The sequence below is a fragment of the Hibiscus syriacus genome, unplaced genomic scaffold (genome assembly GCF_006381635.1).
Source record: "Hibiscus syriacus cultivar Baekdansim isolate YM2019G1 unplaced genomic scaffold, ASM638163v2 tig00111008_pilon, whole genome shotgun sequence".
Classification (NCBI taxonomy): domain Eukaryota; kingdom Viridiplantae; phylum Streptophyta; class Magnoliopsida; order Malvales; family Malvaceae; genus Hibiscus; species Hibiscus syriacus.
Genome location: NW_024062951.1, coordinates 1,868,054 through 1,885,405, shown reverse-complemented (window position 1 = coordinate 1,885,405; position 17,352 = coordinate 1,868,054). Strand labels below are relative to the sequence as shown.

The 17,352-nt window shown below is 34.8% G+C and overlaps 1 protein-coding gene across 1 annotated transcript; it reads right to left on the bottom strand.

Moving 5' to 3' along the window:
* Nucleotides 1–2,992: 2,992 nt before the first annotated feature.
* On the bottom strand, nucleotides 2,993–14,012 carry LOC120149790 (dynamin-2B-like). Its single transcript, XM_039162496.1, has 22 exons — nucleotides 13,677–14,012; nucleotides 13,060–13,110; nucleotides 12,851–12,971; nucleotides 12,337–12,429; nucleotides 11,600–11,661; nucleotides 11,269–11,386; nucleotides 10,761–11,094; nucleotides 9,632–9,779; nucleotides 8,915–9,016; nucleotides 8,692–8,811; nucleotides 8,125–8,208; nucleotides 7,862–7,989; nucleotides 7,689–7,773; nucleotides 7,276–7,414; nucleotides 6,505–6,581; nucleotides 6,083–6,139; nucleotides 4,918–5,059; nucleotides 4,647–4,801; nucleotides 4,233–4,346; nucleotides 4,078–4,145; nucleotides 3,713–3,888; nucleotides 2,993–3,416 (listed from the first exon to the last, which is right to left on the bottom strand). The coding sequence occupies exons 1-22, from the start codon at nucleotides 13,815–13,817 to the stop codon at nucleotides 3,202–3,204; spliced, it is 2,730 nt and encodes a 909-aa protein (XP_039018427.1). The 5' UTR covers nucleotides 13,818–14,012; the 3' UTR covers nucleotides 2,993–3,201.
* Between the last annotated feature and the right edge of the window lie 3,340 nt (nucleotides 14,013–17,352).

Here is a 17,352-nt window from a genome sequence, read left to right as displayed (position 1 = left end):
AATTACGAGTATGAAAAATCTTAAACTTACCTCGTTGCGTAGAGTATGAACCTCATTCTGCAACGATGCTACCATCTCACGTAGAGCGGCTACCTCACCGCGTAATGTAGACACCTCAACACGCCATGCACCATCGTCTTTGCGTAAAGTACCGACCTCCTCACGCAAGGCATTGACCTCATCACGTAACTCCCCTAACTCATCCCGTTGAGGTGGAGGTGGAGAACAGGGAGATAAACGTCGTGGCATCTTTGTCGGTCGCCTATCTTGCGGTGATGGTGGAGAAGAGGCTCGATGATGTGACAGAATAGGTGATGGCTGTCGTTGTGGAGGTGTATAGCCGGGTCGATCAGATGATGGCTCTGGGTGAGGTGATAGCTCTGGGCGAGGTGATGGCTCCCGAAGTGGAGGCTGCTCATCAACCGTTCCATCAAAAAAATGCTTACTAGCTTGCCACCAATCAGTGGAAAGCTCAGCTTCCGTGGGTGTCAGCCTCTGTAGAGGAGTGTTGGCCTCCTAACAATATAAAAGCTCAAACAAAGTTAAATGTGTACTAGTAATAACTTGTTTATAAACATATGGTAGTATTTATGTTAACTTACATTATTTATTGTCGTATGCCGTAGTAAATCTTCCCATTGCAAGGTTCGTTTCCTCTTCCAGGAAATAGCCCTGGGAATATTATTTGAAGTTTTTATTGCATATGTCTTCATGGCGGGAAAGGCCTCAAATATCCAAATCTACAAACAATATAATAACAAACATTAGTAATTGTTAAATAATTACTTATAATTTTGGAAACATTATATAAAAATTCTTACCTTAAAGGCCCAAATAAAGCCTGTCAAAGTGTATTTGGAACCATCGCCATGCAAACTTTTTCGATCATCCAAGTCAGACGATAACTTATTCCATGTAGCTTTCCATAAATACGAGCCCCACGGAAACAGGTTCCACGCATTTAGGTCTTCTACCAATTTGATTAGATCATTTGGAATAGGTTGTCTGGCCTCTCTGCCTAAAAAGCCGGCATGCAAAAGAATTAGAAGGCATACTCGGACAACGTCGACGTCATCCATCCGAGTAAAACCATCTTTATTATTCAAAAATCTTGTCAGGTCTTCTACGTGTAGATTCGGCCTCTCCAGCTCAGGAAAAACCCGGGATAGCCATGATGGGCGGGTAATGTGTCTAGTGTACCGACCTACATCATCGTGTCCGAAGCGTAGACCGGTGATTAAGCAAAACTCCTCCCGCCCAAAACACGTATACGCCGGTGGAAAATCAAACCATATCTCTTCATCACGACGTTGTATAGTCTCTGTAGATCTCTAGTCATGGTTTGAAGAAACAGGTGTGTCAACATCGCATCTCCACCGGGATGTTGTACTTTCAGCCATGGCCCGAAGCATGTATCCTCAAACATTTTTCTTTGTGCAGGTGAAAGCTTCGACGCAATTGTTTTGGCCAGGCTGACTTTATTTCTCAAGGTCAATTGAGCCGAATAAAAGTTCTACAAAAACAATAAACATACTAAATTAGATATACCAAAAACTACACTGTGAAGATATACCAAAAACAATAATAAACATAAATAGTAGTAGTTTATTCTTCAAACTTAAATATGCAACACTGTGAATTTCGTATTTGTCTTTGTTTTTTGGTTGAAGTAATGCAATTCATTCAAGTTTCAATTTGCAGAAGAAGAATAGTTTCTGAAAATGAAAATCGCAACACGAAAATGACTATCGCAACGAGAGAATCGCAACGCGAAACTAAAATCGCGTTGCGATTTGCATTTCGCGTTGCGATTCTTGGTTGATTTAATAAGCAATCTAAGTGAAATGGTTAATCTATTATTGAAATTACCAGTAAACTTATCATCAATTTCAATATGAAAAACCTAATAATAATGCAAAAATTTCAAAAAGAAAATAATTAAAAAAACTAACCCTCGTTGGTTGATTTGGTTGATTTTCCATTTCTGATTGTGAGGGTGGCTCTGAGAGATTTAGATAGACGGATTTCGCCGAAGATGGGGACGGATTTCGTCGGAGATGGGTGAGAGAGTGAGAGATGGAGATGGGACTGAGTTGTGATTTTAGGTTTTAGGTTATGAGTTGCGATTACGGGATATACTGTGGACAGTTCAGTGTTCCAATATATTTAATATTCATGTTTGGAATTTAAAAATAAAAATACTTGGTCATGATACTAATGGCGCTTTGAAAATCGCATTGCGATTATGTATTATCGCGTTGCGAAAGTCAGTATCGCGTTGCGAAAGTAAGTATCTCGTTGCGATTTTTTATTATCGCATTGCGATAGTCAGTATCGCATTGCGATTTTCCCAATTCGCGTTGCGATTTACTTATTCGCATTGCGAATTGGGAAAATCGCAACGATACTGTAGACCATCGCAACGCGATTTTCAACTATCGCATTGCGAAAATGCAACGCGAATTTGCGATAATGGAGATCGCGTTGCGAATTAGCGATCGCATTGCGATTTTGTTGGTCATTTTGGCAAATCCGGAAAAAGTTGATTAAAATCGTATATTATATGGGATTTTTGGTCACTGAGGTTATTTTCTCTTTAAGGAATAAGTTGACAATTAAAAGTAAATAAAATAGCTCGTCTTCTTTTTCTTCTTGAGAATTTCAAGTAACTAATATCTAGCACATTAATTTTGAGTTTGGTGTCCACTAAGAACAAAATTCTCATTTGTTACGGCAAGTCCGTAATACCTTAAATATATTAAGGATGTTATTCCTACAATATTTTTAATTCGATTGACTATTGTAATACTTGAAACTCGAGAATAAAATTAAATTTAGTGGAGCAAATCAACAAAACTAAAAAGTGGAAAATCTTATTTGAGAAATACAAGTACAATTTCTTAACAAAGATAGTAATGAATACAATCAAACTAAATCCGCGGGGTATGGAATTTGAAATATAAAGGGTTAAACATAACCCCAAAATAAGAAGGTAATAGTAATAACAAGGCAAACTTGAGCGAAAAACAAAAAATAGATCCATACAGCCGTTGAACCTGAAATATGGTAGTAACTATAGTCCTATTTACACACCCATCACCCTCTAGTCTCCTGCTTTAATGACTAATATTTGTAGAATTAGAAAACATAAATGCTTGAGATCATTAACTGGGCTTCCAATAATTAAGAAATTATGAGCCACTAATATTTGTAACCAGAGCCAGACTGTGGAGGTGCTGGTGGCATACGGTTAGGGGTACGACGGCTGTTGGACCCTGATCGAGAATTCACATCACCGTTCTGTGCTGGACCATTAGACCCAGACCTCCTGTAGTCCACAGGCCCATTAGCAGCAGCTGCATCAAATGCAGACCTCCAGTCATCGCCGGCTGAACCATTCGTTCTTGGGCTGCTTTCTGCAAACATGGTAATCCCAAGATTTAAGATGTCGACACTAAATAAAGTTATCGACGTTGATAGCAATCAACCCGAAGCCAGTCTCGATCAAAACAGGTGACTTGATGTGAAAACCGTGTGAATATATTTAGGTGAGGTTCAATGGAAAGTATGCACAAGTATCGAACAGGAAATGGAGTTTTTAGGTGCTTTCTATCTACAGGCAGATGCTACGTTAAAGGCATAAGCATTGTATCCTTTGCACTTAAAATTTAAACAAATATAAATTCAGCCCTTTTCAAAGAGTACTACACACCTGCACTAGTCCCAGCATCAGACCAATCAGAAGCAGAAGCAGCTCGATTGTCGTGTATGCTAAGTTGGCGTGTTAATTTTGAAAGAAGTGAGGACTGCTTTTGGATACGCTCCCTTCTGCGCTTTACATTTTGATCCTCTTGAAGTAGCTCCTCAATCTTATTCGTGCTTTGAGCACTACACATTCGAAAAACATTACATATTCAGCAAAGATTTCCATGGGAGAAGCACGTAAGAAGATTACAACATTTCTCTTCATGGCAGATTATGCAAACCCAGAGATCATCAAAGATTACACATCGGCTTCCAAGGCGAGGCCTGAAAGAGTTTCACGGATACAGAAATAGAAATAGAAGGGTATCCAACCTGACAGAACTATATAACTGATTTAGCATGTCTTCCTTAGCTTTCTCTACTTGGCAAAGAACAACAGCCAGCTCAACCATCACAGAAACAGATATAAGCTTTCACACATTCCACTACCAGGATAGACAGGGCAGGAGTTGAAGAACTAGGCTTACTTTGGGGACATTGGCAGCTAAACTGTTCAATACAGCTTCAACATAACCACGAACTTCTTGAGACATCCATCGAAGTTCTTCTTCAGGATCAACAGGTCTTCGAGTCATTGTATCCTGCACATGACAATGAAGGAGAAATTAAGGTAGAACACAAAATAAAAGATGGAGAAGATGGGGTTGAGGACATGAATACAGTCAACATAGTTGAGATATAAAATAATCACATAAGCCATTGAAATAACAAACATTTGATATACTGATAAAATGCAGAAAAGAAGGCTGTGAGGGTCCTAAAAGATATTATTGAAACGTAACTTCCAGGGAAAAGAAAAGCTAATATTTGTGCTGATAGAACAAAATACATTTTAAGTTCTTTTTTTTTAAATGGCATGGAAATAAGATTAACTAACTTACAAGAGAACCATCTGAACGACTCTGTCGCATTCCAGGGCCTCCATCAGGAGCACCTTTCATGGGCCCTACAGAAGGTTGAATAACTTTTGATAATTTGTTCATCCATTCAACCTTATCAGCCATACTCTCAGCCTTTAACACAACAGCACTGTGAGCTGCAAGAGAAACAGGAGTTGCAAACAATCTTCTAATAAATGATTTTATTAATAATAAGAAAGCATAATAGAGAAGAGGGTCAAGAAACATATTCAATAGAAAAAAGAAAACATACCTTTCAAAACAGTTTTATAAGGAACCTTGCTAGTTATCTTGAACACAAGACTAGGTTGCTTATCTGGGCCATTGGCCTTTTTATCCTTCGAACTTTTTGGGCCAGGTTCTTCCTCATCCTGTACCTCTTCAATACTGCATTCCTGCACAGTGCCAATCAAGACAGAAAATTACAAGTCATGAATTATAATAAAAGCTGCAAATCCAAAAATTGGCAGGCCCACAGGCAGGTGAAGTCCTAATATACTGGCCAATGAAAGTCAAGAAAATAAAAAATTGCCAACAAGATCAACAGCATGTAACAAGAAGATCCCTTGTGCAGAAAAGATGAAAAACTCAAAACAGTTAAGAGCAGAGCAGAGCAGACTGCCCATCAATATCATTGCTAAAATTGATCCTAATACATCCCAAGGCTAATAAGTTTCAGAATCCTTTTAAAGTACATCTGCATATCAACCTTTTAAAAGAAACCATATCAGCTGATGTTTAAATGCTGAGAAACCCAAATATTTTGTTCTGAGATCATAAATGTAAAGTAGCCTATATATTATATCAATTTGTAATTTCAATTCTTACATTAGTTTGAAAGCAGACTCCCTAACTCTGATTACAGTATATTCAGATTTCTGGCCAAGTCAAGGTTTATTTAAGAAGAAAATGACCCGAAAACACCTTACCCAAAATTAACAATGGGCAGAAACTTCAATGAGGAAATAAATAGATCTACTTGAACATTTAATGCATCCTATATAAAAAAATAAGATGCTTAACACACAGAGAACCATACTATACCAAAGTAAGAATACAAGTAAAACATTTTTTTGATGTATAAGCCATAAGGACATTTATTATCCTAAATTATAAATTGACATTTATCTATTCATACATAAATCTCATTAATATCTAATCAGAGATTGATTGGATAGAATTTTACCACTTATTGACATTATATCCATTTCCAGTGTTGTTATGATTGAACAACTAATAAAAGTAATATATATATACACACACGCATACACTTATTTATACTTCAAAGCTGTAATCTAAAATATGCAAGTAACACAACAAAACACTTAAAAGACTCATTACCTGCAATGGTTAAAAATTTAGCAGATACATAATAACTGTGGCCTCAAAACTAAAAGGTAAAGAAAATGTCTTTGTACCTCCAACACGATGACACCTCGAAAATGTTTTTCCTCTTGCATTTTGGTGTAGCCAAGCTGAGAAATGGACAGATCAAAATTCACCCAACCATTTTAAAACTTCTATCAAAATAATGCATCACTGAATCACAATCACACAATTTTTAGAAGCATAAATGGCATATACATCAGGATTCAATAACATCATTCTCTTTTTCTATTTTGGAAAAGAACATGATTCATTTCTAAATCATAGGGCAATGGTACAGCTATAAGCATCTAGCAAGTTTTGATACCATGCTCCAGTATTGATACTATCCACATGAAAATCTACTTGCAATAAAATTCGTATAACAGCCTATAGCACAATTGACATTATGAGTAGTGTTATTTCCATTTGCAAATAGATCTGGGTGTCTTAACAAAATGAAAAAAATTCAAACCTTTCCAGTCTTCTCATTCAAAACAAACCATCGCCTACTCCATCCATTAGTTTTAGCACTCTTCTTCAGCAAGAATCCTGCAGATAAATAAATAAATAAAAGCTGTTAAAAGCAGCACTGTCAGAGAAACTAAATAAGACTGTAGAGACCTCCACATTTAAACAATTACAAAAATGCAGAGAGTTGGGGAAAATTGTCAAAGGCAATTAACCATTCAAGGTTAAGGAACACATTGTGTACAACAAAATCCAATGTCTATGGAATTTTTGAAATCTAAATCAAGATAACAGATAACATAAAAAATAAACTGCTTCAACGGTAAGGGACGCAACGGAGAGCTATACTCGTTATAGAAGGCAAAATTTATTCTATTCAGGAGCCAATGTTTCAGATAGTTAAAACTTATGTTAGTTTCCACATATAACCAAGGAGAAAGAAGAGGATGGAAGGAATTCCTAAAGAAAACCAAAATGTAAAATCTAGAATGTGATTGAATGGGTTCAATCTCGTAAGGCTGGCATCACAAACACAATTTACTTATAGTGAGAATATTAAACAAAATAAAGCAGTTCCAATCCTCAGAAGTTAATATATTTACACTTCTACAGGAAATCGAAGATTGCATATAAATTTTCTATAAGTGGAACACGTATTCAATACCACAACATTAAAACAAGGCTCAAAAATAGTATTACCAAGAACTTGAGGTTTCAGTTATAATCAAAGTAACATGATATGAGTAACATAATGTGAGTGAGTTAATAAAAAGACCTGCAGTTATTTCTTTATCAGCACCAGCGGTTTTCAAAGCAGGGGTCTCCTGCACCTCCTTCTCAGACTGCCCAAACTTCTCCTTCAATGTCTTCAAGGTTCCACTAGTTTGCTGACCACTTGGTTGAGGACTTGCTGCCTAGGAAAAAGAAACATAAAAGCAACACTCAGCAAAGAATATAAATCCAAATCCAGTACAACATGAACAATTCATTGCATGAAAGCGAAGTAAATTGGTTCATCAATTGTTTTGAAATTCCTGGTTGTATTTTGGATGCACATACATGTGTAACATGTCCATCAGATATTTGCCGGACACTAGTACTTTAAATTAATGAGAAGTCAGCAGCATAGCCACAGATGTCCATCTTCTCCAATCTCCAAAAATAAAAAGCATTCAAGAAAGAACCTACCCTATTCAGTATCGCCTGCTCAGCTTCATGTCCCTTCTTTGAGGACCGATTCTTCATCTCCTCCTCCCGGCGCTGTCTTTCCATCCTAAAGTAAATAAAATGGATTGACGCCATGGAGAAAGTTAGTTGTAAATACTGGAAAGCATTTAAGTTGGAAAACTGGTGATGAATACCTCCTTTGCACCAATCGAATAAAGTGCTGAGGCGGCACAAAAGCTCGCTCCATATCAACAAGTGCAACAACCATTTTTTTTGCTTCATTTTTAAACCCATCCAAGGCGGAACTTGCAATGGCCACAACCTATAAAAAAAATAGCTAAGCCTTACACAAGGGAAAGGGGTAAAACAGTTTTAAACCAGTAAAGTTAAAAATTAAATAGAGAAGGTATGAAAAAATTGAATACAAAAGAAAACAGCCAATTTTAAGACATAATACCTCTCTCTTGAATGGGGGGTACCTTCCCAAACCTGGTGTAGCATTTGCAGCAGCAGAAACTATATCTATTAGCACACGGTGAACCTGTTTAGTACACAAAGAACCCACACAGAAATCAATATAGAAACACATGTAAAGATAAAATATGCAAATAATAAATTAAAGGAGAGCTATTAAATCACCCAAATTAAAATAATTGATAATACTTCTTGAAATAATGAGTTAAAGGAGAACTATTAAAGCACCCAAATTAAAATAATTGATTATACTTCTTGGGAAGTGGGGAATAGAAAGAAAGTACTCAATTCACAAGAAAGAGTAGAGCAATTCTATAATTTAAGAGCACACAGTACAACTGCACAGTAGCGCAGCAACAATAAAGAAGGGTATAGAACAACGTCAAAGGATTCTAAACTAACACAAAAGGTACAAATTAAATTCTACATTATCCGTGAGAAGGGAAAAGTGAGTCTCTTTTATAAAACACATAAAGCATTAAAACTGGCCAAAATTTTCAAGTTCAAGGCAAAATGGATATGGAAGGAACAATTCTAACATTAGACTTGCCTCATCAACACAAAGACGTGCTGGTTCTTTTGCCAGCTCCAACACCCCTTTTATTAGAGATCTCAAACCCTTTTCAGGAGATATCAAATACGGTTGGTAACCATCAGCTTCTAACACAATCTGACAAAATAAACACAGAAAGTCAGAGAAATGAAAATTCCTGAAAAGCAACAGAAGATGCTGAATAAATAAAGAAATGACAAAAAACTGGGACAGGACATACGCGTTTGACATTATTGAGATCAAAATGTCTGTCTATTGGAAGCTGCTTAATCCTATTCGGAAAGTTCCCCTCAAAGCTGGCAACAATTTTCCAGCCAGAACCCTGCATGAAAAGATCCTTATTTCAGTTGGTATGTTTGAAACAAGAAAGTTCATGAATTTTTTGGATGTGGAGACTGGAGACAGAAAAGGAAAATATAAAACAAGGGAGCGACTAGCTCAAAAGGTTCTTTAAATGGTTATATGTTAGCCAATTAAACAAATGGTTATATATTAGCCAATTAAACAAATGGTTATATATTAGCCAATTAAACAAATGGTTATATGTTAGCCAATTAAACATTGGTACCCACTAGCAAAATTTTCTTGCCTCACAATCAATGTTATATAGTATACAGCATGACAGATGATAAAGGTAGTACGGGATTCTAAATCATTAGTACATGACAATTTTCCATGTGTATTGTTTAACGGAAACTACTACAACAGATCCTAATTTTAGGAAGCTCGTCATCCATACTACGGACAGGCTCTACCATAACAAACAGGAATTACACTATTCAATATTCAACATGGAAACCCTTAATATTTCTCCAGGAAGATTTACAAATAAGCACTACACACTTCCAGTAAACTAATAACAGAAACCATACCATGTCATCTTCCTATAGCAGTTATTTTTCTTTAATAATGTAGTTTTGGTAAATTTATCACTCACCTCACCAGTTGTAATGTGTTGCAGAAACTTATCCTCAAATTCACGACAAAGTTCCAATGCAATAGCTCTTGTACCCTCAGCACTCTCAACCATCTGCTCACCAAGCCTTGCTAATTCATCCTGAACAATTTGGGACTTTCCTTGTAACCTATATAGACACAAAGGTGTCAGGGATAAGAAAATGGAGTAAATTGGGATGAAAAACATTTCCATACTTGGAAAGGTAAGTATTGATAATATGCATCTACAGTAAGTTGCCCTCTTTTCAAACTAATCAATTTCATTTATAGTATTCTGAACATCATGGCACATAGATTCAGTTCTGTTACTTGATAAAAGTATGGGTCATGACATGTATCCGTAGAAGGCCATATATAATCCTATATTGTTTTCCATTTTATGGAAGATACTCAAAAAATATTGAAGATTTTACAGATATACGAAGTAAACTAAAAATATCATTTTATCTAAGAATATTTGACAATGAACTGTTGAAATACATCTATATATTAATAATATATCCGAACAATATCAAGGAAAAGTAAAATGTAAAAAAATATTCTATAATATGACTAGCAAATGATGCTAACTATAATAAAGTATTTAAAATAGAAGTATAAAGAGGGTAAAAATAACTATAACTTTGCAAGGAGGAGCATTCTGTGTTGTGTGATCGAATATAATTGATTCATATACCGAATAGATCTAGTATTGTAATTTTACATGTTCTTATAAAGTTTTGATGGAGATTGTGATGAAAGAAATGCAATTTTTTCTACTTGAATTTATTTTTAGGGGTAATCCATATATACATCAATATATCTACAACCTTAGGGTCTAAATATGTTTGCTGACCTGACACTACTATGTAGAACTTTGGTTATTAGCAACTTCTAACTTCTAAACATACAATACATATTCAATTCCAATGTACAGGTAATTTGCAGGACTAATCTACTTAGAAATGAAGAACTGCTCAATAAATTTCCATAAAAAATTATTGATTAAGCCTTTTGACAGGTGCATGTTTTAGAGAAGTGAAAGCTAAACAAGGGCAAAAATCCATTTACAGCATTTTGGTGGCATAAAAGAACATACAGATGCATGAAAGCAAGTTGAGAATATCTACCCAGAGAGGAGATTTGGAAGTCGGACTTTCATTCGCTTACGAATCTGCTGTGCAAGAGTATCAACCAAAGCTATTCTCCCTAGCTTGCTCTGAGGAGCTCCAGTTAGTATGGATTTGAGGCTTTCACTCTCTGCTCTCCATGCTGTTTCCAAAGAGTTTTCTGATCCAGACTGTGCAGAAGCTATTGAAACCGATTGACCAATTAAAGCAACCCATGGGATATCAGCTGTCTTCGGTGGCCCCTGATTTAACAGGATAGCCTGAACAGCAGCAAGGGCTTTTTGCTCAGAGGCAGCTTGATCTATTTTGGTAATTACACCAATCGTTCTAGTACCTATCATCGACAAGAAAAGATGACTGTTTGATCACTAAAGACGATTCCTGGAAGAATAAAGGTAGCGGGAACACAACTCAAGGAAAAGAGAGGAAAATTTTTTCACTCAATGAACTAATTCAGCCCTTATCAAAGGAAAAATAAGTAATTAAACAACAAACAATGTTCCTTTACCTTCTCCATCATACTCTTTTGCAAGGCGGAGTGCTCGTGACGAAGCAATTTCAGGTGCTTGGGCCGCAGGAACAATAACTAATAAAATAGCATCATTACGCTCTGCATAATCACTAACCTACACAAAAGTCATCACCAAAGTTTGTTATTTAATACCATGTCATTTGTGATACTATAAACAACTCATACCATATAACTATAAACTGCAGGTAAACTGATAAAAGAACACCCCTCACAAGAACAAATTGAGTATCCACCAAAACTTAAAGTATAACACTAAGCTACAAACACCTGTAAACGGAATGGTCTTAAATCATTAACCAACGCTTACCACTGATTCATCCATAACCCGCTGATCCAGTCCAGGCAAGTCAATTAATTTCAGGGGAGGTGCTGATGAATAAAAGTCGTGTCAGATTAAAGTAAGGCATTGTACCAAACAATAAAAGTAATATGGTATATGTACAGGTAGCATGTAACCAAAGGAACCAACTAAATGGAAATTCTCAGAAGCAGCAGAAATATTTGAAGCAGTCACCACCAACAGCCTTCTAATGGAAGAAAATTGAAGCTTCCCAGAGTTAACCCCCCATTAGAGCTCAAAATTCTGCATTTCTATCATAATTTATGGCCTGTCTATTTGTAAAATCTTTTTCCACTTAAAAGAGCTAAACTCAAGTAGTATTGTGCTGAAGACATTTAGCAAGGCTTGAATTGAAACTCAAAATAATTTACCGGGTTTTCTTCCACAAAAATAGATATAACTCAACTTGTGAAGCATGTTCACATTTCTAAAGTTTCTTTCATGCACGAAGAGCATTGTTATACATAGACATAACAAATGATTCCATCCGATTAGTTTATCAGACATAGATGTCTTCCCATCCTCTAGAAATTCAGATAAAACTTCCATGCATTAAGAAGATAATTTCATTAAACCAGCATAATACTTGTGAGCAATCTTTAAAATCAAAGCATTCAATGTGTGTATCCACAAACAAGACAAAAATCTGAAACTTATCTTAAGACAAGGAAATTTAAAAATTATATACAACATAAAGCACCAACCTGTACTTGTCCGCAGCTTAAGATATATCTCATCTAGGTTCTTGCCTGAGGAACTCTTACTCAACCTATCTTGTAAAGAATGCCGCAATGCACCTATAGAACAACAAAAGGAAAAAAAGCAATACATGAGTATAGGTTTCAAACAAGTTAATTATATACATCCCACACTTGTCAGATGCGAAACAGTTACATGGTATGAACATTAGTCAGGTTTAAGGTTTACTATGGCTCCAAACCCTCTAGATTCATGTTCTAGACTTCTAGCCTATTTACCAATTTCAAATTGGTTTCAAATACATACATCTAATGCATATCAAATATCAACAAACGCTTCCAAGATGTGTTCTTTAGGATTCAACCACTTCAACAGAAATTCTAAGGCATCAGGGCAGGTAATGAGGGTCCTAGGAAGATGTTTCTAGAGAGAGCCACAATGTATTACCATTTACCATAACTCAAAAGAGAATACTTATGTAATTGTAAAATTGTTAGCCTCGAATATATATGTACTAACTTGCAGAAACTTGTTGAGATTTATTGTCGATTTGCAGAATAATAGATTTGCTGCTTAAAGAACCATCCTTCTGTAAATCAATGCTAATAGGAGCCCTGGTAGCACCATTTTCACCAGTTGGCTGGATAAGTAATAAAGGAAAAACTTTTCAGTTCAACCAGCAACAAAACTGATATCCAAGGAAAATAAACAAGAGAGAGCAGACTTACCAGAATAGGGTGTCCAATTAAACTGTTTAAAACTGCAGATTTCCCAGACCCCTAATTTTGTCAACCACAAAAAAAGATGGAAGAAAAAAATCAGGGCGACATATCAATATGCAAACAAATTAAAAGAAAAGCGACACCACAATGTTACATTAAAATTCTTAATAATACTAGCAAACATGTCGTTTAGAATGAGAAAACGGTAACTCAAATTCCGATGACCGTGTAAAACATTCAAGTCTCTTTAACTAAGCAATAGTGCCTTTTCCTACTCAAAACCCTTTCGAACTTATGAGAAAAGGACAAATCAGCTACGGATTTCTTCTCTATTGCTTAGATTCCCCATAAAACTTGGTAATTAGAAATCAGGAAAAAAAAACCAATCCCATGGAAATATAAACCCACAACCCCCACCCCAAAAAAATCTAAGGATCTACTTTGCCAGCGTGCTACGGACAGAAAAGGCATAAAACTGAAACAAACAAAGAGAAGTAAACCTCAATCCAATCTACACATACAGAAAATAAGGCAAACAGTTTACATTAAGCAGATTGATAAGTTGAAAACATATGAATCAAGAAAAGAAAATCAAAAGATAACTTGAAAGATGAACTACTTACAACATTGCCGAAGGCCACAACGTTGAGGAAAGTAGAAGACCTCTTGGAACTTGAGTTTTCTTCAACATCTTCGTCGGCAAGCAACGCCGCCGCTTGCCTCATGGAATCTGAGAGCTGATACAACTCCTCGATCGCCTCCATTTCTTAAAATCTAAGATCTGTTGGTTGATCAATGGAAAGATCAATAAGAGTAGAAAGAAAGCTGATCGAAGACGATAGATCCAAGCGAAATCAAGATGTGTGTATGTGTAGATCTCTGCGACAATTAAGAGATTTGAAAAAAAAGAGAGAAGGTATAGCGTCCAAAGTCTCTCTCTCTTTTTATTTCCGCGTTTTGAAATGAATTTTCCATTTCAACTCCTTTTCTATCTCTCGTTTCTTAACCGTGTTTTTAACTAGTTCTCGCAAATTACATCATTCGAACATAACTCAAATTCGATTCAAAATTTACAATAAATTCAAGGGTAAAGTACACAAATAGTCCCCCAATAATAAGATACTATTTTATCGAGTCCACTAACTATTAAAAAATACAAAATAGTCTCTCGACTCTAGAGCGTTGCTTTGTTGAGTCTCTCAACTATAAAATGGTCACTCGACTACTCGTTATGTTTCAAACGTGTCATTTTCTATTAAAAAATTAACGATCGTCTGAGCTTGATGTTAACATGTTGATTGAGTTTGAGGTTTTGAGATCAAATTTTACAATATCTCAGCCAGTATGTTAGCGTCTAACTCAAATTACTATCAATTTTTTAACAAAAAATGATGAGATTGGAACATATGAATAATCGGATCACCATTTTATAAATTTTAATAGTTGGAGACTCAACGAAACAACACTTTATAGCCATAGATTATTTTATAACTTTTAATAGTAGATAACTCAACAAAGCAACGCCCTATAATTAAAGAATCATCTATATACTTTATCTTGAATTAAAATTAACTCAAATTTTAGTTGGTCCAATAATATGTAGTATCTAATTTAATCTAAAACGATTCACTTGAAGTGAAAGTAACTCAAATTTGGTCTAATTTGGATAAAAAAATTATTTTAATTTTAACTCGATAATTGAATAAAAATGAAAAAATAATTTATTCTTATTATTATCTATCCTTTATTGATATGATAAATAGTAAAATGATGAATGTTTTATTATCTTACTGTATTATACTTGTAACAGCCTCAATATCGGGTTAGTGACTAAATTATAAAAGTTCAAAATGTGGTGATTAAAATAGAATGATTGAATAGTGTTGAAATTTAGTATAGGGTTAAATTGCAAGGAAAATGAAATTGAAGGATAGAATGGTCATTTGTAAGGGAAAATAATTAAGATTTCTTATATTTATTTTAGCTACACGTGGAAGAAGGAAGAAAAAACATAAGCTTCCAGAGTTCTCTTTCTTTTTCTTCTTGTTCTTCACTTGTGAAGCTAAGCAAAGGTGAGATTTCTTTTAAGCTGATTATGTGCTGAAATTTAAGTTGGGTTTTGACTATTAGGTGATAAGTAAGATTAAGGAATGCTTAATTTGCTTCAAAACAACAAAATGAATAGGGTAGGAGGATTTAAAGATTTGGAGTGTGAATAAAATTTCGAAATAGAGTTCATAATTAGAATAAGAAGTTGAATTTGACTTGTCATCTACTTAATTAAAGGATATGAAGTGTCGAAATTAGATTTTGAACATGTTGGAATTGGGGTGAAATTCTTGAAGTTTATGTGGAAGATTGGATTTTAAGTTTAAAGAAATTATTATTGAGTAGTAATGAGTGTAAGTATATGTATGCAAGTTAGAAACATTAAAGGAAGTGAAATAAGAAGAATTGGGGAGAAAAAGGGATGAATTTCGTGATAAAATAACAATTCTGGGCTATGTGCATCGATGCACATTCAATATGCATCGATGCATCAAGGATAAATCCCAAAAATTGTTCAAGGTGATTGATGCACTCTGATAAAATAAAAACATCGAATGCCATTAGTGCATCAATGCATAAGGAGTGCATCGATGCACCCCATTAAATACAAACATCGAATGTGATTCATGCACCGATGCATAAGTAGTGCATCGATGCACCCGTTAAGGAATGCATCGATACACTGTAGAGTGCATCGATGCATACCCTCATTAAAGATAAAGTTGTCCTTTCTTTTAGACTAAGAAGTGATAGTTTAGCATATATTAATTAGTATACTGATATGTATTACTGTATTACTATGTAGATATAGAACGTAAGTCTGTTCCGAAACAATAAAAGGATTAGTATCGAGTCAAAACGAGCAAGGCTAAGGTGAGTGCATTTTATGGTTTAAGCGTATGGAGATAAGACTTGTGATAAGTCTATCTCTGATAGTTGAATTCATAATTTCATATTCATGTATATGCATACATGCATTATTGTTATAGTGATTTTGTGCACAATTTATTATGCTTTAATATGATATTATGTGAACAAATGCCATTGCAAGGGTAATTGATACAGGTATGTGAATATTGAAAAGAATCATGTGTATATGAAATGAATTATGTGCTATATGAGAAATGATAGCAGTGATATGATAATGAGAATTTTAATTAAGCCCATGTCCTTTAATATGAGAAATGTAGGTATAATTGGCATGCCAAGAGTCGAGGGATATACAGTGGTCCTTCGGGACATAGTGGTTCTTCGGGACATAGTGGTTCTTCGGAACAATCAATAGTCCTTTGGGACATAGTGGTCCTTCGGGACAAATACTGAACGAATGTTCGGTGCCTCATGAGGGAATTTATTGAGCTGTGGTGACAGCATTAGTGCACAATCTCAATGTACTCAAGTACCTTTGTTCTCATTAATGTGCATGGGCAATCTAAAGATAAATGGAATGGAAAAGTGTATAAGAAGTAAAGTTCATATGTGCATATCATGTTTACATATGTTATCATATAATATATATATATGTACATTGAAATATCATGATAAAAAGGTAAGAGTGCATATTCATGAATTTATTGTTACATGTTCATTTATTGCCTCACTAAGTCTGTGACTTAGCGTATAAGTGATTTACACGTAGGTACCAAGAAGCAAGAAGATCATAATTAAGAGCTAAGTGGACAGTGTACTTTACAGGAAGGATCAGATCAGGAGTAACTTGCAATGTAGGTATTTTGTTGTAATTATTGTGTTGGCATGTAAACAACTTGTGAGTTATAAATGCTCTGATCAATTTTGTGTAGTATGGTCAATTTTTGTAAATTAACAGTTTTTATTTTGAATAAAAGTTTTAAATTTCCTTGTTTCTCTATAAGTGTCAAAGTTTGAAAAGTCAATGTGACACCTCATACTCGTATTCGGGTCGGATACGGGTTAGGGGTGTTACAATACTAGTTAGTCGTCATCTTCGATAATAATTTGATAATTCATTATTCTATTTTCTACTTTGGAAGACCATCTATATATTTGATCCGATAATTTTTAAAATTTAAAAAAAAAATATTTTATATAAAAGGTTATAAAATAAAATTATTCATGATCTAAAATTTTAGTTTATATAATTAATTTTACTTGGCATTCCTTAGACATTAAATTATAGTAAACTCTAAAAAAAATGAATTTTTATTTTTATTTTTACAAATACAACTTAACAAGTAATACAAGCCTCAAATAAAAAGTTATTTATTCAAT